This window comes from Castanea sativa, chromosome 2, assembly GCF_040712315.1.
Source record: "Castanea sativa cultivar Marrone di Chiusa Pesio chromosome 2, ASM4071231v1".
NCBI lineage: Eukaryota > Viridiplantae > Streptophyta > Magnoliopsida > Fagales > Fagaceae > Castanea > Castanea sativa.
Genome location: NC_134014.1, coordinates 1,218,892 through 1,236,358, shown reverse-complemented (window position 1 = coordinate 1,236,358; position 17,467 = coordinate 1,218,892). Strand labels below are relative to the sequence as shown.

The 17,467-nt window shown below is 34.5% G+C and overlaps 1 protein-coding gene across 33 annotated transcripts in view; it reads right to left on the bottom strand.

The window, feature by feature from the left end:
- The window catches only part of LOC142624584 (TMV resistance protein N-like), a 146,100-nt gene extending 129,614 nt beyond the window's left edge, over nucleotides 1–16,486 (bottom strand). For 2 of the 33 annotated variants that reach the window (XM_075798226.1, XM_075798227.1), the window contains exons 1-9: nucleotides 16,081–16,486; nucleotides 15,444–15,991; nucleotides 9,233–10,346; nucleotides 8,800–9,066; nucleotides 7,937–8,707; nucleotides 6,489–7,835; nucleotides 5,464–6,080; nucleotides 5,096–5,168; nucleotides 3,774–3,914 (exon numbers count right to left, since the gene is read on the bottom strand). In XM_075798226.1, coding sequence (XP_075654341.1) covers nucleotides 6,567–7,835; nucleotides 7,937–8,707; nucleotides 8,800–9,066; nucleotides 9,233–10,346; nucleotides 15,444–15,991; nucleotides 16,081–16,323 — 4,212 coding nt within the window. In that variant the 5' untranslated portion in view covers nucleotides 16,324–16,486 and the 3' untranslated portion in view covers nucleotides 3,774–3,914; nucleotides 5,096–5,168; nucleotides 5,464–6,080; nucleotides 6,489–6,566. Of the gene's footprint in view, nucleotides 1–350; nucleotides 407–2,394; nucleotides 2,458–2,591; nucleotides 2,845–3,452; nucleotides 3,526–3,600; nucleotides 3,679–3,773; nucleotides 3,915–4,041; nucleotides 4,088–4,218; nucleotides 4,322–5,095; nucleotides 5,169–5,463; nucleotides 6,081–6,488; nucleotides 7,836–7,936; nucleotides 8,708–8,799; nucleotides 9,067–9,232; nucleotides 10,347–15,443; nucleotides 15,992–16,063 lie in introns of all 33 variants that reach the window. The other 31 variants (XM_075798199.1, XM_075798206.1, XM_075798219.1 and 28 more) reach the window with 31 other exon arrangements.
- Between the last annotated feature and the right edge of the window lie 981 nt (nucleotides 16,487–17,467).

Here is a 17,467-nt window from a genome sequence, read left to right as displayed (position 1 = left end):
GTGTGGCAAAGGTTACTTCGACATTAATGTTTTTTTTAAAAAAAAAAAAAAAACTGCACTTTAATGACAAAAAATTGAACCATGCGGACAAATGCAACCCATTTGACCAATGCACTAGAATAATCTACAGAAAATGACATTTTTTCCCCCAAAAATATCAACTCAAGAAAATGCCCCAATCATGAGTTTCTAATTATTAAATATCTTATGGATTTGATTATTGTCAGCATACACACCTCAATACACAACCATTTGAAGCATCCAACAATAATTATATTTACCAAATTCTCTACAAGTTTCACATCATCATAAAGACATATTATGAAAGAGAGAAAGAGAGTGATTCACACCTTCAACATCTATTCATGTGCTATACTGCCAAGAAATTTTTTGTTGTGGGAAAAAGCTAGGAGACAAAGACATAGATTAAAAACTTGGTATAGTGATTAATAGCTGCTAGTCCTAAATAAGAATAGTGAGGATAAAGAAGAAGGATAGCAATGACAAAATTTATATCTTACACTAAAAATATGATATATCTTGGTACTAATTACCAACACAACTTTACACTTTAATAGGCAGTAGAAAAACCAAAATTAAAGTGTCAGCATTTGATGCACCATTAAAGTGTCAGCGTTAGATGCATTTCCATTAGTGATAGGTTCACTACCAATATATATATATGGTGAAAATTTGACTAATACATCTGCAGATAATTTTCTTTATTAGTAATTTACACGTGCACTTGGTTGGTCTTATAACACACAACTTCATCCTCCATTTTACTCTTTAAAAAGAAAAAAATAAAAAGGACATGGTAATTACACTTGTACCCATAATCTTAAACCCATAACCACACCCTTCACCTTACATTCATAAAAGTAGTGCTTCACTAATAACCAAACAAACAACTGTAGCATTGTAGAGCACATTATTGGTAAAAACAATTCAAAACGGGTCTCCCAATTTAATCCCTACAAAGAAGTGCAGCACTCCTCAATTGATTTCAATTGCTTTTACTCCCTTCAATTAGTGCTTGTCAATTATTACAAACAGAACTAAATTTTTTGAAATTTAATAGGATCCCTGTCGTCATGTGTTTCTTGCATCCCTACAAATTGCAAACAGGTAACAATGGGACTCAGGACTTCACTAACATCAACACTTATAGCTTCATGCAGGCACTTTGTTTTTTATGGATCCAATAGGCCAACAAGTGTTGGAAAAGAAGAAAGTGAACTGATGACACATGTCTTGTGCCTTGTACACTATATCCAACCAAATAGCAACCCAATTCTGAATTGACTATGCAATTCGGTAATAAGTAGGTAGTCCAAGGACTCCTCTATTGTAGCACAGAAAGGGTAAGAAGCATCATTGATTAAATTCCTCTTAGCAAATTCCCTTCTCGGTGGAAGACAGTCATTTGTAGTTTTAATAGAAAAGTAAGGACTTTGAAAGGAAGTTTTAGCTCTCACAGGGCAACTGACGTCTGAGAACTATGTCTGAGTTCTACTTCTTCCGTCTAAGCATTCACTTTGGAGAAGCCAATAGACTTACATGACTCTAAAGAGACATGACAGATACATGGGACCAAATCAATTTATTTGCAACTCCCAACCTAGGAGGCTTCTTAACAATAGATTTGGTTACATGAGGTGCAAATAATAACGTCACCAATGCACTGTTCCATTGTGATGCTACTTAATCAACAAACTCAAAAACCCTTGAAATATGTGTTCTCCAAAACACAAAGGATCTTACTTTAGGCCAAAAGTTAGGGCTGATAGGAATAGAGTTCCCAATTCCCACTATCCATTTAGCTTCTATGAGAATAGATCCCAAAGCATTTAGTCTTATCAACAAACTTAGTAACCCCTATTCTTTTCAACTAGAAGTCATCTTCATTTGGCAACCACTCCCAAATTTCCAACAATTAGCTGCTTGAGTAGTCTAATGTTGAAAATTTATTATGTCAGTTCTTTTCTAGTAAGACCTAGCGTGGATTTATCAGGTTAAAAATAATGAAATATCACTAGAAAAACCAAAATCTCAACAAACACCTATCTCAATTTTTTTGGCCAAGAAAATTAAGGTAAAGAACACCTACAAGGCATATCACAGATCTTATGTTTTAATATCTTTTACTCGTCAGACAAGGTCCATAAGTTACGTGAATTTCTTCTATCTTGTCCAAAATAATGGAACATCAAAAAAAACTGCTAACATGATTGATTGGTACTTGTCAAGCAGACCAAATATCTTTTTGGTTTAAAAGAATCAAATTATTGTCTTAATATTTGAATTCAAATGGTGAACTTGTTCTTAGTACTCCAAAAGCTAGAAGCACTTCAAAAGATACCTTCCAGAACAAAATACAAATACGTTACCTACCTTTTTAGCTGTAGAAGTGTAACATCTTGATGACCTTAACATAGATATAGTCCTTTGTAATAGCTATTTTGCATTGTTTATCAAACATAAAAACAAGCAAAGATTTAAAAAATTAATTTTTACAAATAGAATTAAATTTCTAAACCTAATTGACTGAATAATAAAATTTTAGTTCATGCCATAGCAGAGGAGCTTACTTTTCACCTTACGTCTCCTTCTTAAGTGTTGAAGTTGATCCAGGCACCAAAAAGGGAAAAGAGGTATGGATTTTTGTAGCTATCAGATGCTATTAAATGGAAGGAAAAATTGGTTAAAGAGATTTTCAAAGTAGAGTATGTGCTGATCCTCCCATTCCTGAATATTCACCAGAACATCACTAAAGCAGGGGATCTGCAAAACAACTTGTACAGTGATGCCTCAGAGGTTTTAAACTCCCTTGAACATGATAAACTAAAACCAAAAAAAGAAACAACAAAAATAATCCTTTAGACTAATAGGACCTTTCAAGAATTTATCACAGTATGCATTACTTGATTCAGCCTGCCTTTATAGATCTAAGGTATATTGGTGTCTAAGAATTGAACCTGAGACACCTAATATATGAATGCAAGATCAATTTCTACCACTTCACTTTAGGAAATCTAGTTCCTATTTACTGCCAATCTGATTTACAACAGAACTGCAAAGTTTAGCATTTTCTTCTAAATATAAATTAATCTCATTACATACTACTCATTGCATGGCTCAATTCATTATTTATTATTCTTTAATTAGAAGGGAAAATGCAACTACACCTTAAATGAAATCAAACATTGAAGGAAATTAAGCAATTACTTATTGACTCAGGTTAAAAAATAATAATAATAAGCAGCCACATCACATGCACTTCACGCATGCTCTGAGGCTTTTTATTTTTGGATTTAGTGTCATAATTTTCCATACTTTCCAATTTGAGATAGTACCGAAAACCTTAGCACAACTATAGATACAACTGAAAACCAAATAAATATTTTAAATCAATGACATTATTTGAAAACCTAAAAAGATGACAAAATTACATTCTTGGCATTGGGATCTGGCAGAGAGCAGAAAGTGGAATCATTGTTGACAAAATGTAACCCGATTGTATCTCTGTTGCATTTAAAAAAAAAATTCCAATCATAAACCAAATATGTAAGAGAATGAAGAAAACTTGATAGAACATACCTTTTGATTGATGACATGGTATTTTTCATTAAATTTCGTTGAATGCACCTTTTGCTGAAACTTCCAGTGGTGATTGCTCTGCTCAATATGAAGAATAAGGAAGTGTGAGATCTTTAAATTTCACATAATGTAATCAAGTTCTTTATTAAGAATTAAAATTGCAAGGAACATACCTTTGGATTGACTATTGTGCACTGAAAATCTGTAGTGAATTGAGTTTGTTGATGTTATAAAGTTTGACTATTTCCCACATTCTTGATAAATATTTGGAGCAAGGTCCTATCCTTGTTCACCTTACTCTTGAAGTAGCAACACTAAAAAACAATGGTAAGTCGATACTCACCCCCATTAGTGTTCCGTTTGATTCTAAATTGCATGATACTTTCATAAATTTATTTTAAAAAGAACAATAATTTAATAAATGTTAAAGGAATGTAGTACCTGATGCAATTGTAACAAACAAATTCAACCCAAAAAAAGTTTGTATCTAATGCAGAAAAGGGAAAAAAAAAAATGAGCTACTAATAACTGTTAAAATAATACCAGTACAAAATGAAAGCAGCCAAAAACAATGGTATCAAACCACCCCTGCCCCCCAAACCCAAAAAATATAAATACCTTCTGAGTCATTGTTTGTGGAAAATTTTCTCATTCTGTTGTGAAACTCCCAGAGTTTGAAAAATTCATGAGATGCTTAAAAGTTTCACATAATGGATTGCATCTGTTTCAATTTCAAGAAGATAAGAGCTAAGAGAAAAGAGAGTGCGTCTATTTCAATTTCAAAAAGGATAAGAGACGATGAGGTTGTAAACTGCTGAGAACGTGGGTTTAGTGGAGGTTTTAAATTGTGGGATTTTATTTTACAAATTTATCTCCCTTAGTTGAAAAACTGTAAGTGAGCAGGGAGGAAATATTCTGGGATGTCTAAGACTTAGAGTTCACGGCTTGGAAGCTAGTAGTACAAAAAATAATAAATGAAATCAAGGTAGCTTTCTTTACGACATAATACAGCGATTCTCTATACCTTCACTCCACATTCATATATCAAAACCTGAAGATTGGAAATAATAAGAATCTTATTTAAGTCTATTCCTTCAAGTTGATTTACAGCTCACCCAGCTTCTATATATAACCTTAATATCATCTCTTTTTTTAAAAAAAAAAAATTATAATTTATTTATGAAAACCTCAATATCATCTTGAATCTTCATTCAAATTGAACTCAAGATTTTTGTTTTACGGTCAAAAAGTAATAATACACAGATTCAGCATACATAGTAAATATATGTTATAAAAATCATCATAGATTCTTTTTTTTTGATAAGTAAAAAAAAAAAAAAAAAATCATCATAGATTCTAGTACATTTCAATATTAATATGCCTTCACCAAAGCAACAAAAAAATGTACATGAAAAACAAAAAACCAAATTGAATATCTAAGGATATGGTACATAACCCAAACTTAAAATCAAGAAAGGAAGAAATTGGGCCTCACTGTTAACGACAGAGGTCTTGAGCCATTCCAAAACATTGAAGGTAACCTTACTTGGCTCTTGATTGATGTTAAGCTAAGCAAACATTATGCACCAGAAGCAGACAAATATGATCAATAAAAGACAGATATCATAATAATAGAAATCCAAATTGCAAGGTGGATAGATATCTTAGGCGCCACCAATTACTTCACAGCAACAAGGCCAGGTAGCCACATTACAATAAATGAATAAAAGAAATTAAATACTTATTTTATAATTTATAATTGCATTAAAATTCATGATTCCCTAATGAATGAAGAGAGAGAGAGAGAGAGAGAGAGAGAGAGAGAGAGAGAGGAACCCAAATATGTAACTAAAGGAGGCACACAATGGTAGAGAATGGTGCCACTATGTCTTTAGGGATATTCTTTTACATCATAATTATGTGTTGTTTGCAAAAGGAAGATGAAGCTTCATCTTTAGCCCAGTCTCAACCTCAACCTTATTTTGTTCAGATAGATTTGGTTTATTCTATTGCCCAAGAGATTTAGAAAATAAGCACAGTTCCTCCTAGCTTTCTCCTGTACTTTAGATAATCGGTTTTTTATTTATAACCATTGATGGAAAAGTGAACATGAAAAATTCTGCACATATGTGCTTCAGTTGAATGAAAAGCTATACAGATGGCCAATTACGATGGTTGAATTTCCAAAATCTATAGCAACCAACCTAAATGATATGGAATTTCCAGAAATCTGATGGTTGAATTTGAACAACTTTGGAATCTCAGTTCCTGGCAGTAGAAGATAATCAGGTTTACTCTACAAGTTGATCACGAACTATTATTGAGTAGAGGCTAACCAGCAAAGAAGTTATACGAGGGCATTATGAAATGATGACCAGAAGCATTGAATAGAATCACTTGCTACAGCTGCAAGTCCATTGTCATGTAGACCAATCATTTGATGAAGTCCTCAGAAATTCCGATGCTTGATTGTTTCCAAGCTGCAGAATTTAATTATGTCACACAACAGTTCAATGAATAAGCAAATTGTTCTTTGTTAAACTGCAAATTCGCTCCTGGAATTTTTCTATTGCGATTACTTAATAAAACAGACATAGCATGCTACAATCTCAACAGAGTAGCAACTTTCACTCCAAAATCACACCTTTTACTTTATAAACCGCTTTTAAGGAAAACAAATACCACATGACTACAAGGGCCGTAAGCTATTACTCATAGAATATTCAAGCGTGCAAAACACAACATAAACTTGAATAAAAGCAAAAGACCATAAAAGCACTTCATTTATGTATATATGTCCAACAAACAAAGCAAGCACTCGTTGTATATTAAGAACATTACCATTCAAACAACCAAAAAAAGAGAGGGTTTGGAGTTGTAATACTTACTAGTGAAGGGGACTAACTTGGCGTTGGAGCAGATGGGAATCAGGGAAACAAAGAGAGGCATGATTCTTTGAAGTCTGATCAAGATGTCCTCGCTTTCTTCGGTGGTGGACCCATATTGAAATCAGAGTCATTATTTACACAGTCATGAGCCATTGAAGACGAGCCCAAATGAAACCCACCACTAACACATGAGCCCAAATCCAAATTTGGCTGGGCCAAACCGAAGTCGAACCCATTTGTCGAATCAGGGAACAGAGGAGGCTCACTTTCTCTTTCATCTGAATCACACCCATCATTATGAATGCCCTTCAAAAGCCTCAAGTCATTTACGGTATTGGAAACCTGATGATCCATATTTGGACCAGGTAACAATGCAAGGAGTTCAGAGTTATTAGGGGCTGACAATGACACATTCAAATCACCAAGAAAGCCCTTCAAACCAGGTTCAAAACCATAAGAAGTGGGGGAAACAGGTTGAAAACAGTCATGGGCCATTGAAGACGAACCCATATAGAAATCAGAGTCATCATTTACACTGGCATGGGCCATTGAAGACGAACCCAAATGAAACCCACTACTAACACCTGAGCCTAACTCCAAATTTGGCTGGGCAAAGCCGAAGTCAAACCCATTTGTCAAACCAGGTTCAAAACCAGTATTTGTTGGTTCCATTGAATTCCCTAAATCTCCTTCATTGTTAAAAGCCCCGCAATCCATAACTGAGCCATAAGAAGTGGGGAAAACAGGTTGAAAAGGCGAGAGCTCAGTGTCATTCAAAACTGAGGATGACCCACAACCATTCCTGTCACTCAGAAGCGGCAAGTAAGTAATATCTGATTTCTGAGGACAGCAGATGCATTCTACATTCACCCCCCACCATTTTATAAAATCAGTGTGATTTCCTACCTCATAAACCTCCACCTCCACCTCCACCTCCACCTGATTCTGTTCAGATAGATTTGGTTTATTCCAACGCCCTAGAGAAAATAACCACAGTTCCTCGCAACTTTCTTCTGTTTCTGTAGAATTGAAATACTGCTTACAACCATTGACGGAAACGTGAACACTAAATTCTCTGCGTATCTGAGCCTCCGTTGAACGAAAAGCAACACAGACGGCCAATTTTGGAAATTTGCAACCAACCTTGAATGATATGTAATTTCCAAAACTCTGATGGTTGAATTTAAGCCACTTTGGAATCTCAGTTCCTGGTAGAAAAATACAATAATCCTCAATTTCAGAATCAGATTCAGATTCAGATTCAGAGTCATCAAAGAGATCCATTAATATGTCGGTTCTTGCACCTTCACTGACTCTAATCGGTAGAATCCCTAGAATTTTTCCAAACTGCTTGCATTAAACAAAAACAAGAAATTGAAGTTTGTGAAAGAAGTTAACAAAAAAAAATTGTATATTTACTACTTAATTATCAAAGAGAGAGACCTCACCTCATTCAATAATCTGCTTGATGATTGTGGAAGCAACGATGGGCAATTTGTTATTTTCACTTCTCTAATAGATTGTGGAAGCCTTGGATTTTGAATTTCCCGAAGCTCCTTACAATTATCTATGTAAATCCTTTTTAATCTAGATAATCTGCTAATGCATTCGGGGATACTAACAATATTGGAGTTATCTATACGCATGTATCTCAATGCCGGGAAGTAATCATACTCCAACCAAAAATCTAAATCAATTAAAATTCCATTATAGCTTAGGAAATCCGGATTTTCAGAATATGCCCCAATAATATAAAAGCAGTCGAGAATAGGGGTATCTATTTCCTCAAGCAGTTGCAATTTATTGGTGCTATCCAAAAACTTCCCAAGGTTTACACATGCCTTTATCTTTAATTTGATAATACCTTTGGTGAGATATCTTAGTGATGAAGGCCATTCTCTGATATTACAATCAGTCACAGTGATATTACATTTCGTTCCAGGGTGCACATCGGGAAACCTCTCAAGCCTTGGGCAGCTCCGTAGCTCGAAACGTTTATTCAACTTGAGGGTCCTCGGAAGAGTCTGAAGTTTCTTGCAGTAACGGAGGCTCCAAAATTCAAGCTTATCAAGAAGTCCAATAGAGTCATGAATCTCAATTAATTCATCACAACAAGAAATGTCCAGTGTCTCTAAGTTTGGTGCGCATAAGTCAGGTACTCTTGTGATGGATTGACACCCTTCCAACTTGATACTTCTCAAATATTTGTTATGGCACCCCTAAAAAAAAACCAAAAAAAAAAAAAATCATTTCATCTAATTTTAAAAATAACATTTACGGTAATGAAGATTCACAAAAAATAAACTCATACCTGCCCGAATAAATTTGGTAACCTAATGCAAGACACCTCCAGTCCAACAAGTTTTGGAGGACAAAATTCGGATGGCAAGGAAAAATTATAGTCTGACCATTCAAACAATCTTAATTCATGGAAAAAATATTTAAGTTTTTTGGAAGTTTGTACATTCTTAACAATAAGAAATTTGAGATTTTCCATCTTTTTGAAAGCTGAAGCTTTTAATGATACTGTTATTGGTTCAGGTTCGCACCACATTATGCCTCGAATTTTATCCGACCCCTAGATAAGACAAAGAATTAGTTGCACTTCATAACAAAATCCGACAAAAGTATAATTATTTTAAAAACTTTAAACAAAAATTTTTTTTTCTTCAATATTGAAAAGGAAAAAATAAATGAAAAATATATTTGGGGAAAAATAAAAGGTTAAGCAAAAGAACTTATACCTTATTTCTAGTTAGTAATTTATTAGCATCCTCATGACACCATATTCTGCTACGATTTTCAAGCCCTTCAGATTCTTCTTGAACTATTTCTCTACCCATTTGTTGTAGCAAGTCATGCATCCCCAATGTGCCATGTTCAACGGTTATGAGACATTTATCAATAAGCCTTCTAATACAAAAATCTGGAAATAAGTCGCAAGCATCTAATATCTTTACAACATAATCCTTGTTGCGTCCCTTAAAGAAACATGCAATATCAAGAAAAATATCTTTTTCGTTTTTACTCAATCCAAGAAAACTTATTTTGAGTATCTCTTGAATTTTTTCATGTTGAATGTTCTTATACATTTCAAATGCACTTCTCCATTCACATATACTTTTTTCACACAAATTAGAACCCATTACTTTTAGAGCTAGTGGAAGTCCTTTAGCATAAGATATAATCAGCTCTGCAAGTTCTGAATAATCTTCCTCCTTGGGCTCATTTGTGTGGAAGGCATGCATATTAAAAAGATCACGAGCTTCACATGGACCTAGTTCTTTGACCTTGTAAATTAGATGACCTTTTGGAAGAGTGGTTAGCACATGTTTGTCTCTTGTTGTTATAATGACTATACTCCCTGAAGCAAACCAGTCACATTTTCCAAGCAATTTTTTTATTTGTTCTAAATTATCCACATCATCGAGAACTAAAAGAACCTTTTTACAACCAATTCTCTCCTTTATCAAATTGGTTCCTTTGAATACACTTTCTACCTTCAAATAGTTATCTTGTAAGATCTTTGAAAGAAGTTTCTCTTGTAGTCGTATCATGCCATAATTTATAGACTCTTCTCTAACCTTCTCCAAAAAACAGCTTCCTTCAAATCGATGAGCAATTATGCTATAAACAACGTTTGCAATTGTAGTCTTACCTACTCCAGGAAGTCCATGAATCCCTAAAATGCCAACTTCATTTGACTCAATATTTAAAAGTGACATTATGTCCTTTACACGAGAATTTATTCCAACCAGGTTTTCAGCATCATATGATGGTCTCCCATTAAATGTAGCACTTGATATTTCTTCAACAATTCCTTGTATAAATTCATATTCAGATTTATATGTAGTGCGGCTGCCAATCACATAGCACAAGAAAACATAACATATAATGAGTTAGATTAGCAGATGAACGAAATTTAAGATATCTAGTTTTGTGAGTCATAAGTTACAACTAACACGTTTTTAAATAAAGTACATGTAGATTTCAGATATATCATTTCTCTTAATATTAACATAATCTTTTTTTTTTCTCTTTAAAAATATGCCTTCTAGATTACTTTTGGAATCTTAGCAAGTAGTTGCATGAAAACTCACCTCTCGTGAGGTATCATATTTATTGGAAACCCACTACTAGTGGTAGCATATTTAATATATTGTGCATCCTAAAAAAATTGCAAACACCCTAAATTTTTTTTAGGTAATTGAAGTAAGCCCAATATAATTAAATTTGGCCTCTCTTGATTATATTCTTGCCCTTTTAAACAAAAAGAAAAAGTCCAACAATAAAATTTATTGATCTAATTTTTTTTAAAGCAAAGCCAACAACAAAATTTAATAATTGCCAATCTTAAATCATTTTTGGGGGGAGGGGGGGAAGCCCAACAACAAACTTACCAATTTCAAGCTAAAGAAAAATTTGTCAATCTATATCTATATCTATATATTACTAAAAACTAAAGCGTGACATTTATTGTTACTGAGCTCCTATTGCGCCACCTCATCGCCACGTTATTCGCCACATAATTATTATTTATTATTTATTGCTATTTTTTTTACTATATATATATATAAATAGATTATTGACTTTATATATTCATTTTTGTCGGTTTTAATATCTATATATAATTCTTTTTTATTTCCAATTTTCCTATAATTTTTTTTACATTCACTTTTTTAAAAAATATTTACACTTTCTTCAACCTTTCTTCTTCCCTTACCTTTTTATCTCCCCACTACGCTCTACTTTAATATTGTTATTCATCTTTTCCTTCATCTTCCTTTGTTCTACATATATATATATATATATATATATATATATATATATATATATATATATAAATATATATATATATATATATTTATATTTATTTATATGTAGAACAAATGTCGGATGAAAAACTTTTGCGGAATATGGTGATTAAAGTTTTGAGGATTTCAGTTGAAGCTTCGATTGAAACTGGCGGAATATGGTGATGACATTTGTTCTACATCCCTTGTCTCACTATAATTCGATTACTAAGTCTCATGCTTGACTTTTGTTATCCCTTATTGAGGGAATCACCATAGATTTTCCCTCTCACTTCATATTATCCCTTATAGAAGTCTATAAGGATACAATGACCCATAATATGCTCATTTTTTCTTCTACTATCACAAGGATTCTCCGTCATGCGTCTATCTCCCATCCCGAGTCTCCTTACTTTTCAGTGATGTGTGCCAGAAACGCTACTGCCATTAGACGGAGCGAGGCCCAGCTTCAACCGAAGTGGCCACGGACCAAGACATCGACTCCTTCTGTTTTTTCTGCTTCATCCACATCCACTCCTTCTACTTTTGCGGATGGTGCGACCCTTAAGGTGGTCATGGCGCAGCTTCAGCGCATGGATGCTCGCCTTGATAAGCTCACTACTAAGTGGTACCAGGTGAACACCCGTGTTAGTCGTATTGCACGATGACAGGCTCGCCTTGGTAGCTTCGTAGAGTCTCCCTCTCCTTCTCTAGAGGCTTCTGAGGACGAGGACGACGATGGTGACTCTAATGGTGCTGCTAATGAGGATGAGGATGCTAGCTCTTCCAATGATGATGAGATGACTGTTTCGTAGTGATTTACCCTTTGTCATTCGTAACAAAAAGGGAAGAGTAGTTTTGGGTATGAGAGTAGTCATGTACATAGAGGGTGAGTTAGTTATAGAAGATATAATTGTTAGGGGGGTGTTTTCTTTTTGAGGGATGTAGTGAGGACTCTTTGTATCTTTTCTTTTCTTTACTTTTGAGATACATTGTTCTTACATTGTGATAGCAAACCTTGTATTCTTTTTGATATATATATATATATATATATATATATATATATAGGTTGTTATTACATTCTTTCACCTATCTCTTCATGTGTTGTTTCTTTTCTCTCTTTATGCACATGCTTCTTATTTATTGTATGCAATCTTTTATCTCTATCTCACACTAAGTTGCCGTGATGGGTTTTGATTAATGTGTATCAGAAATATAGATTGTCAAAGTCTTTCTTGCCATGAACTCTCTTCTTGCAAAGTTTTTCAAGAATTTGTGTTAGGATAGATTTTATTGTATTCAACAAGTGAGTATGAGTTGAGTGATTTATGACTTCTCTCATATATTCATTTGTTTATTGTGGTTTTGTTAAGGATTGCCAAAGGGGAAAATTATTAGGACATATGTGAACCGTGTTAGGAACATATGTAAATGTAGAATTGGCTAATCATTTGACAAAACGTACTTTACTTGTAATTGGGTAGATCTAGGATGTGTTTAATACTTCAAGAAACAAAGTTTCAAGTTCTAGTGTTAAAGTCATGCAAATCGGTCCAAGAATCAAGTGAAGAAGTGCTGGATTTTAAAACTCGATAGCTAGCTCGACAGCTAGTATCTATCGAGGTTTAGAAGACTGTTTAAGCCCGATGCTCGACAACTCTCAATATATAGCCTATCTATCGAGATTTATGAAAATCAGTTTTTCAAATCTAATTTCACTCCAATCTGTGGATACATGTTTAGGCTTTCTTTTCTCACAACCTTAAACATATATAAGGATTATTTTAAGGGTCGTCACAGTTAATGCAACTCAGTGCAAAAGTTTTTCACAAGCATATTGTGATCAGAGACATATGCCCTAGTTCATTTTTCTCTTCAAGAAGCTCCTGCAATTGTACACCGAAAGGTTTTGTAACCAAAGAGTTTCGTGATCTTCATCATGTGATGAACTGATGAACTTTGCAGCTAACATCCTTCTCAAGTTGGTGGTTAGTCATGTACTTGGATCTGTGCATCGAATTGGTTAGTCACGTACTAGGAGCCGTGCATTAAATGGAGAGATTGTTACTACAGAACAAGTCCAATTGGGTATTGGGGTAAGGGTTCAACTATAGGTTGGTATAAGGTATTAGGATTCCTTTACTTGTAATTGCTTGTTGTGATAATTATGGAGTCTCAGGAGTGGTGACCTTAAAATCGCTTGGTGGGGTTTTTGCCTTGGAGGTTTTTCCTATTCGTAAACAAATCACCGTGTCAACTTTATTTTTCGCTGAATATTAACTTAGTTGGTGATTTGTTTATGCTACCACGTTATTGCATGTTAATTGGATTAATTAATTAACTTGGCTAAATTAATTGGTTAATTCATCACTACGGGTCAATACATTCTTGGCCTATCATATATGACCAAGGTTATTAGGATTGAGATCTCACATAGAATCGATGAGAGGGTTTGGGGATCGGATTGTAGAATCGGGACAAGGATCATAAAATCCTACTTTCCAATTAAAAAACCTAAAAAAAACCTATATTTATAATTTACAATTAATTTTTATAAAAACATAAAACAATGGTACTTTAAACAACACAAAACAAATAACAATGCATAATGTTTCACATAAATAACATAAACTAAATAATAATGATTCAAACAACACCACAAACACACTCAAACATCATGACCAAAGTTTTGGTTATCTTGACTAGGTTTTTCAAATTAAGGTTGATCATCATAAACAACATTCTCAACATTGTTAGAAACCACACCGCATCATCCATTGGATAATTATGGAAATCTCTTAATGTTGCATTTGGAGGTTCATTCACTTCACTTTCATTGGCATCATCAAACTCAAATTCATTACTAATCTCTAGTCCTTCATGCACTAGCCCTCTACTCTCTAATCTCTTTCTTCTCTTCTCTTCTCTTCTATCTTTTGTGATTTTGTCGATTAGGTTAGGGTGAGGTGAAGAGTTTTTTTTTTTTTTTTTTTTAAATTTTCATTTTTTAAAAATATAAATCTAGGCAAGGGCTACTAAGTTGATCTATTTTTTTATTTATTTTTTCAGTTTGGGGCCTTTAGGCTCCATTTGGAGGCTAAAAATGAACAAGAAATTTTTTTTTGAATTTTCCTTAATAGCACAAGATCTTTGGTATCATTATAGGATCGCGATCTTATAAAAATCTAAGATCCAGACCGGGATCCCACACAAATCCCACTTTAGTATAGATCCTAGAGAGATTTAAAACGTCTTAATGATGTAGGATTTTAATATACTAAGATTTGGATCGAGAACTTAATAATCATTTACATGACTAATGCTATAGTGCGGCCTGTGTTCAATGTAAGTTTTATACGTGAAGTTTGATTTTGACTCTTGTTTAGTAAAGTAACTAGTAAGTGTATATTATATTTTATTAATTGATATTTTTGAAAAATCAGTGACCTAAGATCACTACACGTGTTGTTCAATGACAGAAAAAATCAGTGTGTGTAGTAGTTATAGGCACTAGCTTATAAAATACTATTGTGAAGTTTATGTTATATTATTTTATATATAAATTTCATAATTGTGCTTTTTATTTGTTTGTTTAATTGATGGTATTGTACTCGGATTCCCATGGCTCTAAGTGTATTGTATTCCATTTCACTTAACAATAATAATAATTAATCTTAGAACTAATAATGAAGCTAATAGTATTAATAATGAAGATTTTAAGATATAAAAAATTGTAAAATTTCATGTTTTTGAGTGGTTTTTTTTTTTTTTTTGGTTTGGTTGATAATATATTCAAGTTCTTTTTTTTTTAAATTAGATTTTGCATAATTTAAGTTTCTTAGAAAAAAAAAATTTAGAGCCACCGTTGTCCACTACCAATGTTGGAAAGAAATAATCAACAAAATTTTGGGAAAAAAAAAATATATATATATATATATATATATATATGGGTGAAACTCTTAACCGGAAAGTTTAAAATTTTTCAACTTCACCTTTGTAGGCTAACTATCTTCCTACCAAATGATATGATCAAAAAATATTTTCATACTTTTGCCTGTAGTGGTTTTGGTAAACCATTAGAAGTATAAAAGCATGAATCATTATATCAACAATTAGATACGTATCTTTCTCAAAAAGAAAAAAAGAAAAAAAAGGTACATACCCTTCCTGATAATGTGATCCAGACACATTAGCTGCTTTACTTAAGGCTTCCCTCCATCTCTGCATCTTCTCCTTGAACTCCTTTTCATGGTTGGCTAGTGTTATCCCAAAGTTTCCCTTCTCCTTGAACTCCTTTTCATGGTTAGCTAGCGCTATCCCAAAGTTTCCCAATTGTTTACGTACTTCACTTGGTTCTACGTTATAAAAAATCGGTCGAAGGAGAACCATTTGGTCATTTTCCCAACACTCAACAATCTTAACAAGTTCGTCCAAACACCATTTGGACCCTGCATAGTTTTTAGAAAACGCAATAACTAAAATCATGGACTTTTCGATTGTTTTGAGAAGTTCCGCAGAAATTTCTTCTCCCCTCGGAAGCTTATCGTCCATAAAGGTGTTAACGCCTTTTTGTTCCAAAGCCTTATACAAATAGGTAGTAAAACCTGTACGGGTATCTTCACCTCTAAAGCTCAAGAAGACATCATACTTCTTTCGACAAGTGGAAGAAGAGGAGGAGGCTCCTTCGTTGGTCAGGAAAACCATTGGGATCTATAAGCAAAAGATCGAGAAGATCAGAGATTTGATAAAGTGGGGGAACTAAAAGAAATGGGAGAACTATACCTTTTGATGAACTATACCTTTTTGACAGTAGGATCACGGTTTTGAAGATTGAGTCTTGCAGCAGAAGAGCCCCGGGTTCTGTGAGGCTCAGACTTGATTGAAATGCTCTGAATCAGTGTTTGATTGCGAAATTGATAAAAGGAGTGAATTGAATCAGACAGAGAGATCAAATCGAAATGGAAATTTGGAGTTAAATAATAGAAGAAAGTTTTAGAGTGAGAGTGGGTGTGGGTGTATGTAAAGGAATTGTGAGCTGGCATTTGGCATTTGTTTGACAACAGCAATGTAAAGTATCACGGGTCTTCGGTTTTCCATCCAAGAACATTTGGGAAAGGGTGTGAACGCTTTGAAAAAAGAGCCTTTCATGTATGAAAGCAGTCCCACGCTTCTTCAATTTCCAGGAAACGAAAGAGTGGAAATAAATGACAGAACATAATAGTTTTGTATTCTTACTTCTATTATCTATATTAAAAAGAGCGAATGCACCTGGTGAGCAGTGCTTTTGTCGAGCACCATGCGTGCTATTTGTTTATTGTTTCTGTGTTTGTTTTGTGTTTATTGCTGCTGTCTTTGTTTTGTCATTTTCATCAACTTGTAATTGAGCTTTGTCCACCAGCTTTTTCCTCTATCTTTATTGTTATTTCTTTATTGTTTGCGGGATTCTTTTGACCGTGTCTAACAAGCACCTTCTGGATTTTTTTTTTTTTTTTTTTTAATAATTGTAATGACTTTTTACCCTTAATATACGAGCAGGCTGAAAGGGTTTGTTTTGTCTTTTGCTCCTAATTTATTTCATGTTATCTCTTTTTCTTGACCGACTTGTCCAGCACCTTCTGGATCTTTCTTTATTATTTGTTTAGTAATTGTAATGACTTTTTACCCTTAGGCTGCGTTTGTTTCGACGGTAAACGGTTTCAGGAAATGGTTTTCCGCGTTTTCGGGTGTTTGGCAGGTGCTGAAAATATGGTCAAACGGAAAATATTTTCTGTTGACTGTAAAACTTAGGCCTCTGACCCGGAAATTCGTTTCCACTTGTATTTTACCTTCAATTGAATTCAGCCCTCATTTTCCCCTCGCGTTCTCGCTGCCTCAAGTCAAGCTCCAGAAACACAGCTCCAGTCAAGCAACAAACGCAGCCTCAAGCCGGTCCGATCTTCACCCCCGTCCGACGAGCACCGCCACACCCACCGCGAGATCGCGCCGTTGCACCCTGGCACTGCGATCTTGCGCAGTCGCACCCCAGCACCGATCGCGATAGCGCACCCCAGCATCGCGATCGCGCCGACGCACCCAGCCCTCGCGATCGCGCCGACGCACCCAGCCCTCGCGATCGCGCCGACGCACCCCAGCCCTCGCGATTGCGCCGTCGCACCCCAGGATCCTTGATCGCGCTGCCTTCGCGAT